Genomic DNA, 25,029 nt, shown 5'->3' on the forward strand with positions numbered 1-25,029 from the left:
GCGGCCCCTAGTCAAAAACTGTTACACGTGGAACGGTTTGCACGGAACGCCTTGTTTCCACCCGGCGAGCTTTTAAACACGGAGCCTCTGTAGGCTGGTTGGTGAGTTGCGGCCTAAGCGGCCGGTACGGTGTAGGTACCCGTAGGGTGGAGCGGGGCGGCCCTGGGCACGATGCCGGGCTCTGCGGAGGGACAGCGGTAGAGGTGGCCGCACTAGTGGCCTCGGCCGGTGGGTGCACAGTGCGTATGAGTGGAGGGAGCGACAACGGTTCTCGTGCCGGGAGAGACGGGAAGGAAACGGGGTCGGGGTGCCCTGGAGACCGGTGTACTGCTCCTGCGGGCGGGGCAGTTCGGGCTTTGGGTTGGGGGTCGTTCTCCCCGCCTCGGGGCTGTGGGGCGGCGGGAGCGAGGAAGCTCTTGGAGAGGACTCGGGGCTGTCCGGCCGGGGTGCGAGTTAATCCCGCCGTGAGCGGCTGGCAGTGCTGCTCCTACCTCTTATGTCGTATCTAGAGTGACTTTCGTGGTTTCTTAGCTGGTGTGTGGCGTTGTGCGTGCAAGCCTAACGCTCTTTCATTTAATGCGTTCGGATAAATCGGCCATGGGAAAAAGACAACCGAAACTTCATAAACTTCCTTGTTAGCTCAGTGCATTGTAATTCTTGTTAATAAATTCGGTCTACTTACAGTATGTTTCCAGTGAAGTACATTCTGCCTTTTTTCCCCTGTGTTTTTCTTTAGTTGGGGCACTATGATAAACTTTGGGGTGGTGTTTCTTTAGAAGCAGATGTTGAATGGGAAATCTTAAGATGGCAGAGTTGTGGTGTTGTTACAAAAATACTAATGCTTATGAGTGATGTGTGTGAGGGGAAGGAGTTACCTGACCCGTTACTAACCAAACGTAATGGGACAGCTTCATTCCAGTATGTCATAGGAAACTTTTTTAACCTTGCATGTGCAAGACACCCTCTCTGAATCTCAGCTTAGGGTTTTTCTTGGTGTTAAACCAAACTCCAGTAACTTTGAAAGTCCAACCCAATCCAGTTGTGTATCTTCATTTATAGCTTTCAGCCAGAGGTCAGCTTCTTACTCTATTTTTTCCTTAAACACGATGCTTTTTGCCTGCATCCTGTTTCCAGCACTGCAATACAAATAGTAACTACTTGTTTCAATTATTGGAGTCCTTCAAAGTTACTATTGATTTGCTGAGAAATTTCAATTTACTACTAGTCTTCAATTTACTGTTTTTGAATTATTATTTAAGTTTTCCTGAATCACTACTTATTTTTTTCCTTTACGCTGTTTAAGTGAGATGCTGGTTTAATAAAGGAAGTTGTATTATTAGAAAAAGAACTTTTCCTTGCTCTTAGTTGCTCTCACTTTCAGCTGTCATAAACTTCAGATACAGACAAAATGTCCTCTAGAGGGAGACCTTGATGCTTTTATGTGCCAAAATGTTGGTCACCTTGTTCCAGTTAGACTCTTGATCACTTATCTTGGAAAGATCTGTTATGAGGTTCATAGGAACCTGTCTTCCACGTTTGTGCTTGGAATTTCATTACAGAATTTAGACCATAGCCAGTAATGTAACACTTCTGTAGATTAAGTGAAGCATTCTTGTTTTAATTCAAATAGATCTAATTCTGAAGTTCAGTGAGTAATCTTTACAAATTCCAGAGTAGTACTACTCCTGGAGTAGTATTTGGAGGACCTACATTTGTGGCATCAGTTCTGCAGATGCTTACGTAGATACTGACTTTCATACAGCATTCTCATTTTAATCAAGATGCTTTTAAGGACAGTTTATATGTTGACCTAAACTAAAAATTTCAGCAGCTGATCTCAAAGTGGTGTGGGTTAAATCACTTTAGCATAATGAGTGCTAACAGCTGGGCAAGGAAACAAAGCAGAAATGAAATGTCCCATTTATTCAATCTTAGCAACTGAAAGTTAGCAATACTTCTTGACTATAAACAGCAGAATGTGAAAGATTATTTCTGCAGACACATGAATTATTTGAATGTAGTTAACCCTATAGTCCACATGCTTCATCCAAATTATTAGCAGAAGCTTGGTGGGATTGTTATGGTGGTGAGTTATTCAACATGTTACATACACTGTCTCTGTATGAGATTTCTAATTCACAGACACTTTGGAAAAATTTATTCCACAGTAAACAAGCATCTATGCTCTTATTTTTCTGTAAGTAAATGCAAACAGCAAATTCAGCATAGTTTCTGTCATAATTCCATCCTGTAAGAATAAAGGCTGTGCTGACCTTGCTGTGTGTATACATTTGGAGAATTTCCTCACACTGGAAGACTGCTGAATGGGTTGTAGAATCATAGGGTCAAAAACACGTTTACTTTTTTAGTTGCCAGTTGAACCCCTTCATACTTCTTTCAAGTCATCTGCCCTGTTAAGAAATATATATTGTTAGACCGACTCCAAAATAGTTGTAGTATTTGTATTATTTGAAATGTACACACCAAAACACTGCATAATTAATTACCATCTTTTTTTCTACGTATGAGAGGAAGTGCTGCTGCAAGTAAGGTGAAAGTGATTTGCAGTACTTATTTTGCAAGTTTGTTTTCCTTTTCATACTCATTTTCATTGTTTTATGGTATGCAAATGCATCTCTGCAGTGCATTAAAAATGTATGTAAAGTGCTTGGAGGCAAATGGTGGTGCATAATTGAATGTGCACATGTGTTATAATAGAGGAATAAATTCCATTAATAAAGAGTAATAAAAGTTACAGGTTTTTCTGTGAAAGAAAGCATATTTATATCCTTACGTTACTCAAGTTGCAGACTAATAGATTTTGCTCTGAATAATTGATTCTTTATTTTAGATCACATTTTTGGAGGATTCCAGCACAGAGATTTCTGGAGTCTGCTGTGTCTAGCCATAATGAGTTTGTCACTGGTTGCTTACGATGATTCAGACTCTGAGACAGAAACTGAAAACACTGAAGTCCCCAATACTTCCATCAAACAAGCAAGCCAGCCAAGTTCTTCTGTGAATTGTGTTCAGTACTTTGCACCTGGTAGTTTGGGTACAAAATCTACATATGAAATGCAGCCTACTGGGAACATGGACTGTTCTGGCACAAGCACTGCTTGTGAAGATGCCTCTGAGCATTATGTACAGAATAACAACGCGGATTTGACATCTCCTTATTGTAAGAGAGCATACTCTGGCCATACTGCATTATGTATGTCCTACAAAAACTATGAACAAGCATCAAGCTCTTCAACAAACTCTGGAAATGGTGTTTCCCACAAGAGAATACATAAAGACAGTACTACTGCCATAAAAGGGATTAGACCGTATATCCCTAAAAGGTTGCGTCAAGAAAATTCCAGTATGCCTGAGAAAAAAGAATGTGATCAGAGAGAAAACTCAGATTGCAATGTTAAGCTAGGCATATCAAGAGAGCAGACTTTGAGAAAGATCTCTGAATTAATTAAGCCATATTTGGGATCCAAATATAAATTAACTGAAGTCCCCAAAAGCTTAATATTCATGTCTAAACACAGTGGCCCTGTCAATGAAATCCAGTGGTGTCCTGTACGGGAACAAAGTCACATGCTTCTCTCTGCTTCTATGGACAAAACAGTCAAGGTAATGTAGAACAAGATGTTTTGCGGATCAATCATCAAACTTTAAAGTGCGCCATTAAATAATGATCTGGGAATAACATAGTTGCGTCTGTGTGTTTAACAGTTCCAGTGTATTCGGAATGTGAGGAGTTGCTTTTAAGTACATTTGCAAGTTATGAACTTGCAGCCTGATCCTTCACTATACCTACTTTTTTTTTTTTTTTTTAATTTGTATTGGGCATGTCAGTGTTTCAGATCTTAAGTTATATTTCTGCTGGGTCATTTCTTGTGATGTGTATTAATGTTTTCATTATGTTCTACTTTAGTTTCACAATGGCCATAGGCACCATGGTCTGACTACAGATTTTGCCTTCAGTCATTAAACAATTGACTGCCAATAGTGGGATAATATTTTGAGGAACTTTACCTTTCTGTCAGGCCTAAGGTCTGACAGTTCAGTTTTTCATCTGAACTGATGTTTTGCATCCCAGAAAGGTGTCCTGGCATGATCTAAGGAGTCTTCCCACTTTAACGTTGTTTCAAGGGTTAATTGTTCAGTACTTAAAGTGAAATTTCCTCCTTTAGCAAATTTGACTTCAGTTTTTTTGTGTATTAATTTAGTCCAATGAGTCTTATTTTAACATTGTGTAATATAAAAGTATTTTATGTGTGTGTTTTCCCAGATACAGGGCTAATGCCACCTCTGGGTTCAAATGGTAGTCTGAAGTGGGTTTACACAGGCACATGGTTTTGATAAGAGCATACAGAAAGTGTCCTTCTTGGTGGAAGGCATGCTTTATTGTATTTAACATAGCAGGTACAATTATTTTAAAATTTGACCCTTTAAATTAAGCCTTAATAAGTAAAGAGAAGAACACCCATTGTATCAGCATGCTTCTAAAACCTCAGGAGAGGTTTTAGAACTTTAAAACCTGATTTTAAATTCTGATTTCACGTAGGAAAAATACTGTTAAATTCTCTTCTTAAAATTGAGATTGTTTGTTTCTTTTAAACTACTTTGCTGATTAACTTGTAGTGGAGAATTGGAGTTTCATTTAGTTTGGCTTTTGTATGACTTCTCTTAGAGTTTTTTTTTTTTCTCTTTCCCCAGTTTTGCCATGGGACCCTATATGTGCTCACTTTTCATCTTTGAAGCAGTGATGTTCTTGAATGTTGGACAGAGTTTTTGCTTTTTTCTCCTAGTGTCTATTAAATCACTGATGCTTGCAGAAAAGTCCAGATTTATAGCATGAATCAAATTTACTCCTCTCAGTTGCCTTATCTTCAGTTATAATAACTTCACTGTTTCTGTAGTCAGCATAACATATCACACCAAAGCCTGAATACTTTGAACTGTGGGTAATTCCTCCTTCATGTTCTTTCCCAAGATTTTTTTATATCTTTCTCTTAAAGATTAAATGGAGGAAAAAAGTACTTTTGTTTTTCTTTGCAGGTATTCTTTGATCTATTGAATAAGTTAAATCTTGGGTGTTACTTGAAGAACTGACTTAGAAGGAAGACACTAAGATATGCAAAAAGTACTGATGGATGGTTTTGGTAAATAGCAATTTAAATTAGGACTGTATGAAACTTTATGCATCTCTAACTTCAATATGTCTGAATTTGACTTTTTATTTTAAACTGTTACACAATATGCTTAATATTTGTTTACTACCCCAGAGGCTCATTTTGCTGATAAGAGGAATTATGGATGTATTAAGTTTGGTAAAACAATCTAAAATCAAAGTTGTTTCTGCAATGTAAAATTATTAAAAAATGGAAGTAATAGCCTGTCTTGTATTCTAAGCAGAAAGAAAGATTACTGTTTGGAAGCATTCCTTAACATTAAAGTTGTTTTTTGAAGAAATTTACTTGCTCTAGGTGCCCCAAACCATGGTAATTTAATATAAAAGGCGGCAATACTTCAGAGCATGTGAGTAAAAAGTTAATAAAGTAATACTGTGACTATTACAAAGTATATGAAAACACACTTCTGTATTTTGGAAGGTTACCTGTAAAGAAATACCCATGAATGCTTCCTGTTGTTATTAATGAAGTTGAAGACTGTAATGGTATGAGCAGTAGGATCTTCAGTTTGCACCTTTACGCAAGTACCTTTCAGGCCAGTAGAGGGCACGTTTAGATAAAGTATTGACTTGATGTTACGAAACTAATTTCTTCAACTTTCTAGGGTCACAAGTCCATAAATTTGTAATGACTGTGACAGCCCGCTGCTGCCTGAAGTTCTGCATTTTCTGATATAAGCATAAAGCAACTGACTGAAGATACAGATGCACTTTTTTTTTTTCCTGATCCTGTACCTTCCCACAGCTTACCTTTTTTTGCTGTTTTCATCCAAAAACACCTGCTTAGAATTGCTAGCTTAAATCTGGGCAGTGGAAGGTGGTCCTGTTTAATGGAAATTTACAGACACTCAGGATGTTTGCACTAGTTATTTTCAACATGTGATTCAGATAAAACTCAAAACAGAAGCCTAAAGTCCCTGTATGATCAGAGCGAGTAGGCAATCCATGGCCACAAAACTCTACTTCCAGTTAGTCATGTGAATAAATGTGACTGAATGTTTTAATGGGTAAATATCTTGGGTTTAATCCTTACATTCAACCTATGCATCGAGACATATATCTTTTGAATAGTCCAATATTGGTGGAGATTTCTCAGAACTAAGAGTTCTGTCTAAGCATATCTGACTCAGTATGGTAGTTTAAGTTGTGCTTAAATAAAAAGATCTTTAGTTGAATGCAATTTTTGTAGTATTTAGCCAAACAGTTTTGCAGTTTTTCATCTTTTATCCATTCTTATGTACTTATTTTCCTCTTAAAATTTTCATGTACTATTTCAGTGAATTTTATATTTTCGTTTAAAATATTTGCTCATTTTTTTTGTGTATGGCTGCGTTTTAAAAAAACCCAGTTATCAAGTGGTACAATTGAAAAAAAAAAATCACCAGCTCAGGGCTGTAATTCTCTAGAGTAATACTTCTACCAGCAGATGGGGCTCCTCAGCATTTTAAAAAGGGATGGTGACTGAACTGTGCCTCTAAAGACTGGGACGATTTAATGTTTGCCTCCATGTTGTGTGCTGAAAGACCAAAATTGAAAGTTTATGCTTGTGTTGCAAAAAGTATAAGAAGATTTCGTAGAAACCTGGAATTAAGGTAGAGTTTCATATGGGAAGTGATACATATTGCAGATTAATTGCCCACAGCTCTTCAAATCCGGAGCATTAATACACGAATATTCCATGCTAAATATTAAATTTGTAAGGAATGGGGGAGGGAAGCTTAGATTTAGGCTTTGACAAGTCTTTTACCTTCTATTTTCTTAGAATTCCAAGGAGGTGAAGCAGATAGTACTTCCAGTCTAGGTAGTTGGAGAAAGGGGCAAGAAACCTGATTCTTAGTGAAAGTACTGTTGAAAACTCTTGCTGTGACAGTGCTGTTCACTATTGCATTTTAAATGTATTGTCAGTGGCTTATGTTTTTACTTTAAGTATACATTTTAAGGATTGTGAAACACAACTGATTAAATTTGTTTTCTTTGGATAACACTTCTTATCTATCTTCTGTTTGAATAGCTGCTGTAAATGAAAATTAGGGTACTACTCTTGTTTTTGGTTTTGCCTACTTAAAACCCCAAAATAGTGTTTGTGATTTTAGTATCTCATCTAGTATTTTTTCCATAAATTTTGAGACTCAACACAATTACTACTATGTTTCCATAGTGTGAATAGTTAACATGTTTTTGGTTTAGAACCCCAAATATAGAATCCAAAATCATAGGTTACTGTTGAATACAGCTATTTGCCTTAGGTAGCATGTCTCTTCCAAGACATGTTTACCAATTGCAGAAACCACTATCTTGCATTCGTATTGTTAGTATTTTTTACTTGGAAGACCTTGTAATTACATAGCCACAGAGATGTAAGCATTTTCACCAGTTACTGATACTGGACTTGGCTTTTTAGAAATTGTTCATACTTCAAGCCTCCCATACCATTATTCCGTATTTCCTCTTTTGTCTTAAAATTAGGGTAGCATCTTCATATAATCTTTAAACTTATATTTATGTGTTCCTGATTTTCTGTTTAGAGCATTACAGCAGGTGTTCTATCTGTTGCAAAGTTTTGTTTTTTTTTAAAATTTTCAGCGCTTTCATCCTCCATTGATGAACAGGACCAAGAAAAGAAAGTAATGTGATTCTTCAGTACACAAAATGTATATTAATAGCCCTTTAATGGGATAATTTGTACACATTTTTGGAAGTTTTTCTAATGTATTTTTTTCCCTACTTGACTGGTTGAACTGTATTTCCATTTAATCTATAAATCTGTAGCTAAATCTGTACAAGGAAAATAAAAGTCTTTAAAATTAGTTAAAAATGTCAGCCTGTTGAACAGAGGTGTTGCCTACTTCTCATGACTAAGAACACAAAACAGAGGTGTTGCCTACTTCTCATGACTAAGAACACAAGAACAGCTGTACTGGTTCAGTCAGACCAAGGCTCTGTCTAAGCCCAGTAGTCAGTCTCTAGTAGGGTCCATAAGCTGATGCCTAGAGAAAAAGAGCAAATCAAAGGTTTATAGTGCCTTTAAGTCCTCTTCTGGTCTCGGCTTATTTTCAAATCAGGGGATTTCTGAGCTCCAAAGTCATTAATCTTTGTAGCTTGATATCTGAAGAGTTCTCTTTCAGCTATTTCTGCAGTTTTAGGAGACTTGGTGATCATTAGATCAAGAGTGGTATATTACCCATAATAGTGATATTTAATGATTTTGCTTCCAGGAATATATCAAATACTATGATAAATACCATTTTTATTCATACTTTCAAAACCTTTTAGTATTTTGCAGTTGTGTGTTCATTAGGAGAAAGATAGCATAGTAATTTATTCCAGGAATTTCTTATTCTTGGTCCTTTGTATTGGACTGAAAGCAGTGGAACATGGTAACCTCCATTCATCCATATAATATGTGTAGCACTGATGGTAGCAATGCAGATTTCCTAGTTACTGCTATTACTCTGCCTCGAGGTAACAAACCAACATTTCAGTTTTCAACCATTCTGCACACAATTAACTTGAAATAGGCAGTGTTTCTTTCACTGTTCTGTCAGATGCATGTGTTTTTAATGAGGAATAAATTTAAACTGCCAGGATATCTCCTATACACTCATGCATAGCTGTCAAATGGCCATAGCCCTGTCACTGCTAGTCTAGATTCAAAGTCTTCACTAAGTATTATTAGCTATCATGCTGCTGGTACCCTAAGTATTGCAATTTTTAGATTAATTTTAAAATCTAATTGTGGCAATGCTCCTTTGACTGTAGCTAATGCATAAGATGAGAATTTGGGGCAGTCATACCATTTAATACATATATTCCACTTTAACTGGAACTTAGAAAAGATATATCTGATGTTGGTATGTTTCTAATCCTTTATTTTAAAAATAACCAGTTCTCGCCTTTATCTTGGAAGTGACAAACACCTATGTTCCAGAGCTTGTGTGCTGCTTACCTATATGTGTGAGAAAAGCTTTGCTTTCTTGTTGAAGAGGCCGCTGTCTAAACTATTCTGAAATAGCGAAGCTATTATGATGCCTTGTTCTGGCCTTCTTCCCTTGTCCATTTAGAAGTAAGTATATTTTTTTGAATCACTAAGCTTGCTAATGGGAGGCATGTGCTTGACCATAAGTTAAAGCTTCTGATTGTGCTTATGGCTAGATGATAATGCAGGTGAAGATGTAATAGCTAGCTCTCACGCAACTGTTCTGCAAAAGCCATTAACACAAGTCAGCAAAGAACAGTCCTTGAAGGTGGTGGATTTTGGTCTCTTCATCCCAAAGGTATGTGTAGGTAAGGGTTGTTCCACATTTGGCATGTTAATACCTAGATATGGTTGGAAATCACTGCTACATAGAGATGTATTTTTTAATTATTTTGTTTCCAGCAATGCTGTTGTCAGGGAAACAGAGATCCTCGTAATGTCTTTGTTCACTTTCTCAGAATCCACAGCTGGAGATGACTTGTATAGTTTATTTTATGTTTTTAGTAATTGACACACTCTTGTGCCTCAAAGGATTTTTTTTCAAAGGAGTACATTTTCTGTATAAATAACACCATCCTGATCTCTGTGCTGTTTGATAGGCCATTGTTTTTTTTTTTTCCTTCTCAGTAACAAGAACTAAAATCAGCGCTGCTTTGGATCAGAATTTATCTTAACACTTGTGTGAAAACTGATGCTAAAAAGAACACAAAACGAAAGCCCCAAACCAAAACCAACTAAAACCCAAAACCAACCAGCCAACCAAAACCAGCCCCCCCCCCCCCCCCGGGCAAAAATACAGTGAACCTTTCAGCTTCTGCGTTAGGTTTTCAGTTCCGTAAGGGCATTAGTTTTTCTTTACACTTGGAAATGTCTCCTGAATTACTATCTAGTTAAAGAATACAAAAGTAGTACCTCAGGTGGTCTTGCAAAGCATTTTTGACTGCTTTAAGGTCATATTGGAGGATGTGGCTATGGGGGAGAAGAGCCGGTGAAGATTGTTATTTCATGGCACAGCTAATATGCCTGTGTTCCCCCCTAGAATTGGGAATTAGAGAAAAATTCAGAAAATATAGCTCTTCTAAGAGCTGTAGAGTTAATGGAGTCTGGCTGTATCTTGAGGCTGGGTGTAGATCCTCTTCAATTTCTCTTCCTTTGAAGCTTCTGCCGTGTTTTTTATTCAGCTGCTTAGTTTGATCAAGTCTTGAGGGGAAAAATACTGAAGCCTCTGTGAAATTTGGTTGACATTGACCAATAGGAGCAAAGTGGCTGCAGGTGACATGCACTGGGGGCATGGCTTTTGTGACAGTGTTATTTCAAAAACCTCTCTTTCTCTGGAAATTCAAAAGGGTGGAAAGTGACTTCTGTGTATTCTTAATGGTGATACAGAAGAAAAGATTCTGGTTTCTCATGTTACCTAAAAAGAGTTTTAGTTACTTGTGTCACTACTTACAGAAAAATCAAGAATATTAAGTTTTTATCTATTTTTCTTAGAAACCCATCTGTCCTGAATGGCTGGATTCTTCACTTCCTTTCTACTGAGAACTCTTCCAGCTGTGTACTAAGTGTATCTGAAATAGCCTATAGTAGAGAAATAAGCAATCTTGTCCTCCCCTCCAGGATGCCACTCTGCCAAGGTAGAAACAGTCATAGAGATGTCTATGAAGTAGTGTCTCTAACAAAGTCTAACTGATAATGTCATAAAATAAGCCCTCCAATTATGTGTAGGATCTGTGTGGGCAGCTACTGTGCAGTCTTAACATCACAATGTCACCTGAGATGGGAGAAATGTACGATGGTGTTATCCCCCTTTTGGATACTTCAGTGGGATTGCTGGTGAAAATGTTAAGATTTTAGTGCTTGGAAAATGTTGACCTAGGATAGTTTTAAGTTCTTAAGTGACTGTAATACATTATGGAAGTATCCTTTTTTTTTTTTAAAACAGTTGAGAAATTGTGAAGTTTTTTGCTGTTTAAAAATATAAATAATATCAGTCTGACTTTGCTTCTTTTCTGGCAGTCTAGCTTTATAGATGCATCTTTGATACTGCTATTTTTTTTTTAATAATCTGCTAATCAAGCTACAAGGCACCTTATGACTTCAGTTCCTTAGCTCTCTTGGTCTGTTGATGTTGTCAAGGAAACAAATTCTTGAGAAGCTTTGCTTTACTTTTTCAGGTTCTACAGAGAGATTACTTGTGTAAGATTTATCTAGCATCAGGAATAGAAAAAAAAAATTGCCTGAAATTTCTATTCTTTTTAGTATGTTCATGTCCTTGCTTTTTTTTTTAAAGCAGGTTTTGTTTTTTGTCATGTGTGCAATATCTGCATCTGTAAGGTCATAATATTAGTGAATGTACGAGAGACTGTTAACACTTGTTCTTTAGATGAAGCCTGATAGAAAGAACTTTAATGCCATTTTGCTTTCTCTCTATAAAGACAACTGTTAGTTGTAGATTCTCTTTAGATTAAAGGGGAAAGAAACATTAAAAACTCCCTTGTTCTTCAGAAAAGTTGCTTCACTACTGTGGAACTAATGGCTTACTGTCCTTTATTATGCATAACATATTTCATCGCATTAATCATCCCTGTGCAAAGAAAAGCATTTTGTGGCTAGTCTGGAACTGCATTTGATTTGTCTTGCAGTACCTTTGTGCTGGCTGACTGGCTGATTCAGATAGTATGACTGAAATTCACCTTCAGTGTGCTTGTGGAGGCTTTTTTATTTATTTATTTATTAATTTAAAGAAAACTGCTGATTTTCCTCTGGGACACATCTAAAAATGTAGTTATACAAATGTCAGTGGGCTAATAGATTAAAGATACTGGGCATGACAGATAGTAAAGACTGCATGTGCTTGTATATTATGTATGTGCCAACTCTGTAAGGCATTGCTTTCTAAAGTCAGGTTTTGTCCTGTTCTCTGATCTTCTTGTCTTTTTCCAGATTGTGATTTCCGCATTAAAAAAAAAAATAATTCTCATTCTGAATACTGGGACTAGTTGTTGGAATTCTATATTGTTACACAATGAAGAAGGCCACAGCTGGTTCCCTATGGAAAGGGTGGCAGTTAAGGATGCAGGTGGTTAGGGATGACATAGTCATATAAACATGTTAAGGGTTGGCAGATCTGTTAAAGCTAGCACTATGTTAACAATGTAAAAGAAATTAAAATTAATTAGGTGGTTCAGTCTTGCTCTGCTTGCTAGTATTGAAGTAGTGCTAGTTGTGAATGTTCTCACTGCCAGCAAAACACGTAGCTGCTTGACATAATTAGTAGTTTATTTTCATAATTAAATACCTAGTTGTGCTCATGTTTGAGACTGGGTTATGTCAGTGACATCAGTGGGTTTCAGATTGCATCTATTTTACCATAGCCTAGGATTTTATTTTTTTCCCCAGTTATTAACATAGCTTTGGGAATAAGAAACAATTTATTTTTCAATTGAAAGAATGAAGAGTTGTAAAGAATGTGTTACTTGCCCAGGCTCACTGATAAATGAATGCAAGATTCATTAAAGCTGTGGTTTTTAGATAGCTGTTCTAAGTCACTAACTGTATACAGCCCCTCATAGATACTACATGCAACTGTGGGAATAAGGCTGTAAGAACTACTTTTAAAATAAGAAAGCTACCTGGTGAATGTTGGGGATGGGACAGGACTTGACTATAAATGTGGCTTAGATTATTTCTTAAAGATAGAAATTTGTCCTTAAGTACAACGGGTTACCATTGTTTTTAGAACTGTTGTAGCAATGTATTACTTTGTGCTATTGCACAAATACTTCCAGTTGTGCAGCTGCTTACAATGTATCCAGCTCTGTTGTGCTGTCAGGCAGTTGCCTCTTCTCTCATGTTTGGTCAGGGGAGCTCCTGCATAGCTGTTGTCCCTGCTGTGACAGGTTCTCCCAGTAGATAACGTTCAAGAATGAGACAACTTAAATTGCTCCTTTTAATTTTTTGTGTTTGTGCTTATTTATTTTATTTTATTGACTGTACAAATAGAAGAGGTGGTTATCAAATTTTCATATATGTGAATATATCAATATAAAATTGTAAAGCACAAGTAGCCTTAGTTGATTCACAGTTTTATATTAAGAAAAATATAATATTGAAGTACAGTACAAATAGATAAGTTTTGAATTTTGATAGCCACTGTTTAACCCAAGGTTAAGGAAAAAAGCCTAAAACCAACAAACAACTTCAGAGTTGGTCAGTGTTGGTTTTCTGTCTCTTGCTTTCAAGGACTAAGTCATAGGTCAGCAGCAAATAGATGTTTCAGAAGCTGGGGAGTACAATTGCTGAGAACAGTGTTTCTTATTCCAGCAGTGGGTGATCAAAATCTGTGAGATGCAAGTATCTATGGGCTATGTTTTTTTGAACGTATCTATCCAGTCCTTAGTTACGTGTAGGAATTCAGGACACTTCAGACAGTTTGCCTCCAAAGTGCTGTAAGGCTGAAACTGAGGTGTTTAACACTTAAAGGGTCCCTTTAATAGAGCATAAATGTATGTGACTTGAGGAAGCGATTGATGCTAATGAATATGATACATAGAGGTGAAGAGAAAATCAGATTATTTAATAAATGGCTATAGTTATTAGGTAATTATCTCCTGGGGAGTTGTAATACATTTGAAGTTGTTCTCCTTTGCGTGCTGGTAAGATATTGATTGCTTAAGTGTTTTCTAGGCCTGAATACTAACTACTAATAGCCATGACTGTGACTGTACTTTTTAGGTGTTCTGAACGCATTTCTATCATTCTTAACATACTACTGTTGCAGTCTAAAGTCAAAGAGAAACTGCCAAATGTATGTCATGTTGTTCTTTTCCCATACAGTTTCAGCAGTGGAAAATTTCTTCTTATTTATTCCTTCTGTTATGTGGTTGTGTTATTCTTAAAAAGGGAGAACCCCTTGGAGACTGCGCAGCTGCTCTGTAGGGATTAAAAGCTGCAGTAGCTTTGAGGACATGTGCCATAGCAGTTGGCCTTCAATTAATGTCTATTTGGCAATGTGGCTTGTTTTAGGGTTAACCAAAATTTTTAAGTTTAGTTATGTTAGTGTAATGTAACTTCCCACTGCCCATTTTATTCAGCTGACCACTTATTTGGGATCAGAAGTAGGTCTCATTACATTTTCCAGAAGTGACTTGTTACTGAATTTGTAAGAAAGCATTTCAACAGTATTTTTGGTGGTCCTACACAAAATAAAGAGAGGGACAAGAAATACCTATACAAAATTTTACTCCTCCACTGTATTTCTTTTTTTTTGATCAGCCTAAGTAGGTTCCTTTATTTTTTTTCTCTGAGACGTGCATTGAGCACTTGTTGGAGACCTACAGTTGTGATTTTATTACCTGGTTTCATTGAAGATCGCTTTTATCTGAACTTGTCTTTAGTAGGAGGACAGCAACCTGGTCTTAATTCTCAGTGTTGTTCATCTCCAGAGATTTTATAAACATTTTTTTTTTTATTTCTTAGTCCATTTACAGTTTAAGAAAACAGATATTGTGGAAGATGGGTAACATGTAGATCTCATGAAGTTCTCCCCACGCCTGAAATTAGGAGTCTGAGATGTATGTGCTGTTTAAGGTCGGGTAATCTCCTTTTGCTGATGAGAAAAAGACCAATGCCTTCTTGGAGGATGGCATCCTCCTGAGCAATGTCTACTGTTATAACCAGGGTACGGTCTTGGGGATTAATGACCAGCACTGAGTGTTGCATACCCTGCTCTGTTCTCTGGGCAGTTGGCATTGCCAGTGATTGTAATGTGCCTTTGAAGCAGGTCACTAAATGGGCACACGCAGCTGGGCAGTAGCAGGAACTGTCTTTTAGACAGGATCAGGAGTTTATTGGCACTATGCCCTTTCAGAACATTTGATTTTTTTTTTTTTTTTAACCTAGACAGATTTCACCTTATTTTTCTCTCCAAACTTAAACATTGACAAAACTTCCACCAGGAGAGACTTTTCAGGTATAGACTAAAACTGCTAGTCAGACTGGGTTGAGAGATACAGACCAGTAGGACATCCTTATAGCATATAATTATTCACACTGATATTTTGACTGATTAAAAATCTTCTGTGTTAAATAGCTGGAGAATAATAGAGTAAACTTAATCTGTTGTACTTCAGAATGCTGTCTAAATGTTTCTTTTCCATCTTGGAGCACATTATCCATTAATCTCTTCTAGTAGAAGCTTTTTTTACTCTTAAAAGAGCGAAGGATAAAATACCAAGGCATGACTGTTTTGACACCATAATTTGGGGGTCAGTTTTTTCCTATTTTCAGGGTTTATTTCTCCAAGAAGTCTTGATCAGGACCAAGATCAGTGTCCTGATCAAGCCTCCTTCCTTCTCTGAAGACAGTAATGGTTATAACTTTTTCCCCCCAACAAAATTGTGTCAATGATTTTTCTGATTTTTCATATTTTTACATTGTATTTCATCCCTGAATTTGGTTGAATTTTTCTTTTGGTAATGCATTTGACTTGGCTGCAAACAAGACTGATGAAAGCGTACAATGTGGGTAGGGCATACAATGTGCTACACAGTGTGCAAAGTAGTGGTATCCTTGGCTTGATAATGAATACTTTCACACAAGGATCCTTCGTGTTAGTCTTGTGCTCTTGAGTTCAATTAAGGAAGCTCAGTCATTATTAGTTTCATTTCCATCTGATGTTGTAAGGAATTTATTTTTAACTGTCTCTTCTGAGAAAACAATTAGAATTAGTGACTTTTTTTTTTCCTTCAGCTTTTTGCCTGAAGGGGAGTTTCTTAACAAAAGCCACATACTTGCCTTTGAACACATATCTCTATATTAGCAGGTAAGCAAAGGTATCCAGTTTTCCAGAGCAACAAAATACTTGATTACAGGTCTAATGATAGCTTAAGAGGTGTTTTCAGATATGCTAAAATCAAGGGCTTGAAGCAGATGAACTTAATTATCTTTGTGAATATTCACAATCACATTATGTGCTTTAAATGTCACATTTGGAAATAGTGCCTCATTGCTAGTTAATTAACAATAATTACTCAAGGTAGCACTTACATTTCTGGAATTTCTTACCCACTGTGAAAAATGTTGTTTGCTACTAAAGGTTTAGCAGTATAAAAACCAGGTTTTACTTATTCTTAAAGCGTTACTGTTGCTTAGACCTTTGGTATGTTACCTCTGGCACTGCAAGGAGAATCAGTTGTTGCATTACATTTGCTCTGCTACATCTGGGCAGTGTTTTTAACATCCAAATCAGGCTGTATATGTTATTTTGCTTTTTGAAAAAAGCAATCACTTTTTTTTCTTTATTTTTTTTTTTTTTAGCAGAGAAAGAAAAGCAGTAGCAAATTAGACTGGCAGTCTAGACCCATCATGAGGTGTTACAAAGGTGTGTTGACATATTTAGCTAAAGAAATATGTCTTATGATAATACTGGAAGGGTTTTTTCAGCCATAGCACCTATGCTCCATATGTCTTTCTCTGGAAGGATTCTTTTTCTTGGCAAAGAGCATTATACAAGCTAAGATAGCTTACATTGCAACAACAGCAAAAAAACCCACCACAACCCAATAAAAAATCCCCCAAAAAACAAACCCCAAACCCTCATAGATCCTAGAAAATCTTCTCTCTGTTCGAGTTTCCAGCTTCCCTCTTCTATCTTCTCTGCCTTCTACTTAGAAATGTAATTTAGATGTCAAGGGATTCTCATCAAGCTTTTTCCTTCAAAAAAATAAATCTTTCTTCCTTGTTTGCTTGTTTGCAGAAGCACACTTTACATGTGATTGTGTCACATTATATACTTATATATATATAAAGAGATTTATATATAAAGAGATTTAAATGAGCTGAAAACCACTTGTGAGTTACTTGTAAATACAAACTGGATATTCTCTTTGCACACTTCATTCAGCTGTGTGGATGGGGTGTCCATTGAAATCCTGGTAATGTACAACTACAGAAAATTTTTATTGTGAAATACATTAAGTGCCTTACAATAAAGTTTTTAACTTCTGACAGCATTTGCAACATGCTACACAGATGTTTGAATTCTCAGACATCCGTTCAAAGCTATTCAGAGAACAGCAAGAAAAGCTACTGAATTTTAGAAACAGTCGTGAAGATTAATTAAACTAATTATCTGTGCTTTGTGCAGTGGGAGTGGGATAACTGCAGGTAGGTGAAGGCATAACCAAGGGAGTGATCAGTATTGATTAGAGTGGTGAAAGTAATGGCAATGCAGATGAAGAAGCCGAGTGATAGAAAGCTGAAATAATGACACAAATTTGATGGTGAATGGTCTTCAATGTATTATGTGAAAATAGCATTGGAAGTGGTAAGCACTTTGTTGGAGAAACTTCCCAATAATAATTTTCCAGTTGTAGAATGACTTGGAGAAAACAAGCTTTTCACAACTTTTTTTGGCTGTAAGTATTTGGAGGACATCATAGACCCATCCTAACTGAATGGTAATGTTCTGAATGTCAAAAAGCTTTCACCCATGTTTGCTATGTCAAATGGGTTGAAACAAATAACACTGCTTATTTTTTTTTCCCACCATTATACATGAAGGACTCTTTTCCTCAGAAGGACTGATGAGAAATCTGTTTTTGGGTATTTCTGTACAGAGCCTGGCTTACCAAAAAACTTGATATGCAGCTGGTAACATGATGATTGTTTATTTTATAAATTGTTCATTTATATGTGCTTAAATAGGAATTAGATACTGAAAAATATTTTAAAAATTGGCCACTAATCTTAAAGTTTTGCTAATATGCAGAAGCCTGTAATTTTGCTGAAAATTCAAGCAAGCTGAACCCAAAATATTTACATTAGTTTGTATTTTTTAAATTATTTATTTCGTAGTTCCGCAGTGATAGTGAAGTAAATGCAATTAAATACTTCTGTTAGTGAAATAACACTTCCTCTAGATGTGTCATACTGCTGTGAGAAATGCTGAACCAAATTCTACCTGATGAGTGGTTGTATGGCTTAAACGTTTATGTTGCAGTAGTGCCAAAGAGTTGAGCACTCTGGGACCTGTGGTACAAGTTTGAGTTCATGTGTATGTTTCAGTGCTGCACTGCATAGAGCAATCAGCCAGCTTGGGCACTCGGAGCTGCAGAGCTGGCTTAGTGTGATGCCCTCTTGAGGCGGAGAGGTATTCATCTGGGATGAGTTTAACCGTGGGATGTCTCGTGCTACCACTGGGCTGATGTGATGATTGAGTAGGTTTGCTTATGCGAATGTAAGCAGAGGCAGACTGATACAATAGAATAATTGTGCGTTCTCACTTTCTAACATGAAGTGTTCACCAGGCTTTAGAAAATAAGTGTTTAGGAGGGGCAGTGGTCTTAATTTTGCAGGTATCTAAATATTACATCTATTTACACAGTTAAAAACAAATGGTTCAGTGTAAATGCCAGACAATGTTTGTAAATGTCAGTATGTTCATATTTGGTCCTTGATAACTCTGTCATTAATTCACAGTTTTATGTCAACATCCAAATAGGAAAAAGCTAGCTTTTAACTTGGCTCTAGATTTTTAGTGTGAAGTCTTACTGTTTTCATTTCCAGCTTCAAAGGTATGCTCTTATACCATCTGTAAAGTAGTCCTGTCTCCTTAATATGACACAACCACAAGTGTGCAATCTTGTTACTTAATGTCTAAACTATTACTATAGAGTTATATATTTTTTGGGGTTGACTTATGTAATAGGTTGTTATTTGAGATTTTGCAGGAGAGAGATTAAATGTTTTAAAGTATGAAGTACAGAAACTGTAGGGCAATCTAAATGATGTCATAGGAACTATAGTACAAAGAATATTGAACATATTTGCAATCTTGTTATTTGTCATATGAATGCCAGGTCACTTTCTGTCAAATGGGTTGCATAGATATGCAAAAGAGAAATAACAAAAGCTAATCAGTTTTGTGTTATGTAAAGCTGTTAATATGTAGATACTTGAGTTCTCTCAAAAAAAAAAAAAATCTGAGCATCTAATGATACATGTTGATGTTGTGTAAATTGCTTGGAGAAGAGGAGCTGCTGTAATCACTTCACTTGAAAAGTGAATATATTTAAAAAGAAAATAGGATGACACAGCTGATGTACATCTGCACTAAAATTACTGTGAATGAATCAAGTCTCAGTTAACCTGAGACAGTTGGAGTAATGCTGGTGGGGGCTTTACCAACTGGGGAAACAAGCGAGCACTGTGCCCCTCTCTTTAGTGTAGGCACACATGCATGTGAAGAGCAGGAAACAGTGCAATGGCCCCAGCATGGTGGAGATAAATGTGTAAACAAAATAGTTTTGGCTTTAGCATGGAGGAAGCTGGAAGGGAAGGTGAGACTTCTTTCAGTCCCAGTAAGCTTATTGGCATGCTTAACAGCCCTAGATCTGTGCCTCATGAGTGTGCCAGAGAATAGTTGCAGTGATGGCAGCACTGAGCAAAGAAAACTGAGTTCTGTTGTGCGTTTGGAGGAAAACTACAAGACAAAGTTTAAAAAATGGCATGATGTTTTATAACTGGCTTGTTTCCTTGATAGGCACTGCAGAGCAGGATTGTCTCTACTACATTTAAATGTCAGGAATATGCTGAGGGAATACCTTTTGTGTGCGCTGCTGCACACATTAAGGAAAACCTGTGTCGAAGACTGCCATCCCCATTTGTGGTGCAAACCATTTTCTTCGAGTCAGCAAATTCTTATATGAGGCACTGAATATCCTGGAAGCCAAACGTGAATCTTTGAGAAATCCCGAAGTCTTTGGAGCATCTGCCCCTTACATTTCCCCATATCTGCCTTTTATACTCCTTGTGAGTGACTAGGAAATGCAAACATACATAATGTAATAACCACTTGTATCTCACCATGTTATTCATTCTGTGATGCTCTTTAGCTTCCAGTATTTAACAGTATTTTTCACAGACTTCATTCTGGATTCTACTATGGTGAGCAGTCCTGACTTAATTATTCATTTAGATATTAAAATATGTAGCCAAAATCAAATATCTTCAAATCCATGGTAACATGGATCCTGCACCTTAATATATATTCAGCTTTTTGCAGTTCCCAGTCTGTCTAGGTTAGTATAGTTTTCAGATGTTGCAGTTTCCCTGCCTTTTAGAGAGACAACTAAGTGTTGTGTGTAATTTTACTGATTCACTTGCCTTCATTTGAGGTCTTGGTACTGCAGTGGAGGGAGCTGTGTAGTGTGAAGGATGCTGAACTGGTCTGAGGAGCTGGTATCTCTCTCCAAGGGTATTTGCTGCCCTGCAGGTGTCTTGCTGGCCTTTAAAGGGCTCTTAGCCAACAAGACTATATTTAGAGTGATCTGGCATCAATGAAAAGCAAAACATTTTCCGAAGCCTTTGAAGAGGGGAAAGGGGAAAGAACAGTGCTCTTGCCTCTCCTGCACCTCCATTCTTTTGGAACTTCTCCTTCTAAAGAGCAAAAAACAACTGGTAAAACTCTAGTTGTCTGCCAAAATAAGTCAAAAGAAGGATCAGTGTGTTTGGAGATCTTGATCTCACTACATGAAGAGTTTATGCTGGAAATGGCTGCAATTTTCTAGTGTCTTTTAAAATGATACATAGGCTAGAAAACATTCTAACATAAAAATATGTGCTTTTGCAAAAGAAATCAGTGTGTTTTGAAAGTCTATTGGTATAATTTCCCTGAAGATTTTAAATGAGAAGGCAACATAAAATGGTTTCAGGAGATTTTTGCTAACAATGATGTTTTGGTTTCAGGGAAGGAAACTAGAACTGTGAAGATTTCACTTGGTGATGTAGAAAAAATACCTAAAAGTAACAAAAATAAGCATGTTGGTTTTCTCTCAAATTTAATGCTGTAAAGAAATGTAACTAATAAAAAGCACTAGCAACTGCAGAATAATTGTGTTTTGAACAGATTTATACCATAGGTTCTAACCAACATATGAAACCTTTAATATGTACTACCAGAAATTAAGCTACTTTTGCACACCACTCTGTGTACTTGCTCACCTTGGTTATAGTTTAAAGAGATGATAAAATTTGATAGCTCGCTTTTCAGCATTTAGTCCTGTAGAGAAATTCAGGTGATGTCTGAGGAACACTGAATTGTGTTAGTACTGCTTTTCATTGCCCACTTCCTTGGAAGTATTTTTAAATAGCAAGATTATCTTAGTGATCTTGTTTTAATATCTTTTCGAGGGGTTGAACCTGTGCTACTTGTGCTTGTCATTAAACAAGTAAGACGTATAGCTCCTACTGTATTTAATCTCTTGAAACGGATTTTATCACTTTTTAAATGTGCCTTGTATTCCAATGTGATATTAAAAATAAATGCATATTTGAAACTTGTAAAAACTTTTTTAAAAAAACAAACTTCTGTGCCACACACACTGTACATGAGTAAACTTTGTGCCTGTGAAATTCAAAGCTTGGGGCCAAGCCTTAACTAGATGTTCACTGCTATGGAAACAGCGAACTGAAGTCAGATGGTTCATGACTGCATTATGAAACCCATTAAAAAAAAAACCACCGAACCAAACAACCAAAACAAACCAAAGCCACTCAAAGTCCTCTCAAACAATGAACTACAGGTTGGTTTTGTTAAGTGAATATGGGATTACTCCAGCATTTAAAAATGTTCTTTTAATTTAAAAATATCTTTTTAGAAAAAAAAGACAACCTCAAGTTTAAAAGCTGTTTGTTTAAATAGTGTTCAGAGCTTTTAAGAATTAAAGCAGATATTGATCCTTAAAGTATGATACTTAAAAACATAGGATGCTGCTTTATCTTGTCCTTTAATGTGGTATTTAATATCAGACATGCAACACATTATGGGATATTGTCCTGGGTTAAGCAGTAGCAGTCAATTTTTCTCCTTCTTGGTACCTGGTGCAGTGCTGTGTTTTTGACTCTCAGCCTGAGAACACTGATAACACTGATGTTTTTAGTTGTTGCTAAGTAATGTTTACCCTGACCGAGGACTTTGTGAGTCTCATGCTCTGCCAGGGAGGAGGGGAAGCCGGGAGGAAGCAGAGACAGGACACCTGACCCAAACTGACCAAAGAGCTATTCCATACCACAGCACGTCATGCCTGGGGGAGGGGTAACTGGGAGTTACCTGGAAGGACACGGGGTCTTCTGAGTCTGACTTGCTTTTCGGCGGGTGGTATCGTATTCTCTTCCCTTGTTATTTTCTCTTATTGGTGGTGGTGGTGGTAGCGGTAGCGGTGGTGATTTGTGTTGTACATTGTTTGCTGGACTGTTCTTGTCTCAACCAGTGGGAGTTGCATCCTTTCGATTCTCCTCCCCATCCTTCTGGGAGCGGGGAAAAGGGGGGGGGGGGGGGGGAGTGAGTGAGTGAACGAGCTGGCTGGCTGGATTAAACCATGACAGTTCTTTAATTTGTAGAACCTAGATCTGTCTATGCTGTTTCATAATACTGCTGTCACTATTCAAACTCATGATTGTAGATATTGCTTAAACAGTGTATATATATATATATATATATAATTAGTACTTTGACTCTGAAATGTATTTTGAGTTGGCTGGGGAAAAATTTTTCACTTCTAAATGGTGTGGAATAATTTATTCTTCAAGGAAGATGCACTGGTTCTGAGTCTCACGACCCTTCATGCTTTCACCTTGTAATTATCAGAGCTGAAAAATCAGCTACTTTTGAAGATAATCAATTTTCATTTATTTTGGGTAAGAAGTTCAAAGCTGAAGTACCTGTATAACAAATGATAGGCCAAAGCTCACACAGTAGCGATCATACTTCAATAATGTAATGATACTCTAAAAATATCATTTATTATGTAGTAGTAATGTCTTAATTCTGTGATTACTGGATCCTCGGGAACACAGATTACTTCTAGGAGATCTGTGAAAAGTGCATTACCTGGCATTCTGCTTAAGGGTTTAAGGTAGCTGCATAGTCTGTGTCCCCACTGGGGGTTTCTTTCTGTTCCGGAAACTGAAACAAATTGAAACTCATTTTAGTATTGCTTTTTTTTTTTTTTTGAGTTGCTGTTGATAATTTTGCCACTTATAACACACTTTTTAACCCTTTTAAAAACATATTTGGGACCAAAATTGTTTCCCTGAGCCCCTCTCCCAAGTGGTGCCTGTGTCATCTCTGTTTATCCATAGGAAGACACATCTGGTCCGCATTCAGCAGCAAGTCACTTGTGTTGTGATGTGGCTGTGCTGGTGTATGGAGACACGATGCTGCTCTGTAAGCATTGTGTATGCTGTGGTGTCACAACATGCTGAGGCCTAGACAGCTCTTTCTGACCTGTCTCCTGTCTGTGAAACTTATTGATCAGTCACTTCAAAGTGGCAGAGCCATGTTGAAGTAACTGCTAGTTTAGGTTTGTAAATGCATCTGAAATAACCCAAGCTTTTCAAGGAATGACTTTTTCCACCTTTGAGGGGAATGATCTTTCTGATGGAAAGTGAAGCTAAGGTTAGAGAATCTCTTCACTGAAAAGGGAAGCTATCTTCGGTACCTAAAGGTGAAGAGTCACTATGTATTTAATGAATGTAAAAGTAATTTTTTAGTATTCTTCCAGACACAAATGTTAATCAAGTGGTCATAAATATATTGTCTAATTGTTCTTAACTGCACGCTTATGCTTTATATATATGAAACCACTAATTGCTTAATCAGGATAGTGATGTTAATATGCCCTCAGGATGGTAAATTGTAGTAGAAGCTATAATATTGAGAGATTAAAATCCAAATTTCAAACTAAATCCAAATCTTAAAGTTTATTAACCCCCCACCATCAACTTCCATTGGCATTAATGACTCGTGTAAGTGCCAGCACTTCTGGAAATTGGACCACTTGGATCTTAATTCTTAGATGAGCAAGAAGAAGGTTAACAAACTTTAAAATTGCAAATAAAAGGGCGGAAAGGAGAATGATGTGGTTATTGTGAATTAGAATACCTCTTTTTGGTGAGAATTGCTTTTTGCTCTTTAAAATGATGGTATGACTTGTAATGACGTAGCTTTAGTGTTGAAGTTAAATATTATAATGGTCTTTTAATGACACCTTAATGGCCTCTCTGAGGATTTGCACTGACATAATTTTACCTTCTTATAATTGTGCTTCATAATGGCCTGTAGCAGCATGATTTAAGGTCTCCTTATTTTTTTTCATTGTTTTTTTCAATATAACAAACCTTCTGAGTTACCATTCTGTGAAATAAAGGCAGTATTGTTTTGTTGCCTTTTTTTTTTTAATTGTTGTATTAGGTTTATGTTCCACACTGAAATATTTTTGTCTGCGATATGGACAGTGGGATTGAGTGCGCCCTCAGCAAGTTTGCTGAAAGCACTAAGCTGTGAGGTTAGATTGATATGCTGGATGGAAGGGACCTTTACACACGTGTGAGGTGTCCAGTGCCACCCTCATGAAGTTCAACCAAGCCAAGTGCAAGCTCCTACACCTGGGTTGGGGCAATCTCAGGCACAGCTACAGGTTGGGCAGAGAAGAGATTCAGAGCAGCCCTGCAGAGAAGGACTTGGGGGGTGTTGGTCGATGAGAAAATGAACGTGAGCCGGCTTCAGTGTGCACTTGCAGCCCAGAAAGCCAACTGTATCCTGGGCTGCATCAAAAGGAGCGTGACCAGCAGGTCGAAGGAGGTGATCCTGCCCCTCTACTCTGCTCTTGTGAGACCTGACTTGGAGTATTGTGTGCAGTTCTGGTGTCCTCAACATAAAAAGGACATGGAACTGTTGGAACAAGTCCAGAGGAGGGCCACGAGGATGATCAAGGGACTGGAGCACCTCCCGTATGAAGACAGGCTGAGGAAGTTGGGGCTGTTCAGCCTGGAGAAGAGAAGGCTGCGTGGAGACCTCATAGCA

At 37.2% G+C, this 25,029-nt stretch overlaps 1 protein-coding gene across 2 annotated transcripts in view; it reads left to right on the forward strand.

Moving 5' to 3' along the window:
* Positions 1–1,282: 1,282 nt before the first annotated feature.
* Positions 1,283–25,029, forward strand: part of WDR25 (WD repeat domain 25) — a 66,501-nt gene continuing 42,754 nt past the window's right edge. The window contains exon 1 of one of the 2 annotated variants that reach the window (XM_061463994.1): positions 1,283–3,624. In XM_061463994.1, coding sequence (XP_061319978.1) covers positions 2,911–3,624 — 714 coding nt within the window. In that variant the 5' untranslated portion in view covers positions 1,283–2,910. The remainder of the gene's footprint in view (positions 3,625–25,029) is intronic. The other variant, XM_061463993.1, reaches the window with a different exon arrangement.

This window comes from Pezoporus flaviventris, unplaced genomic scaffold, assembly GCF_033815535.1.
Source record: "Pezoporus flaviventris isolate CSIRO_AGI_PZ_B2104156 unplaced genomic scaffold, CSIRO_AGI_Pfla_v1 ptg000036l, whole genome shotgun sequence".
NCBI classification, from domain to species: Eukaryota; Metazoa; Chordata; class Aves; order Psittaciformes; family Psittacidae; genus Pezoporus; species Pezoporus flaviventris.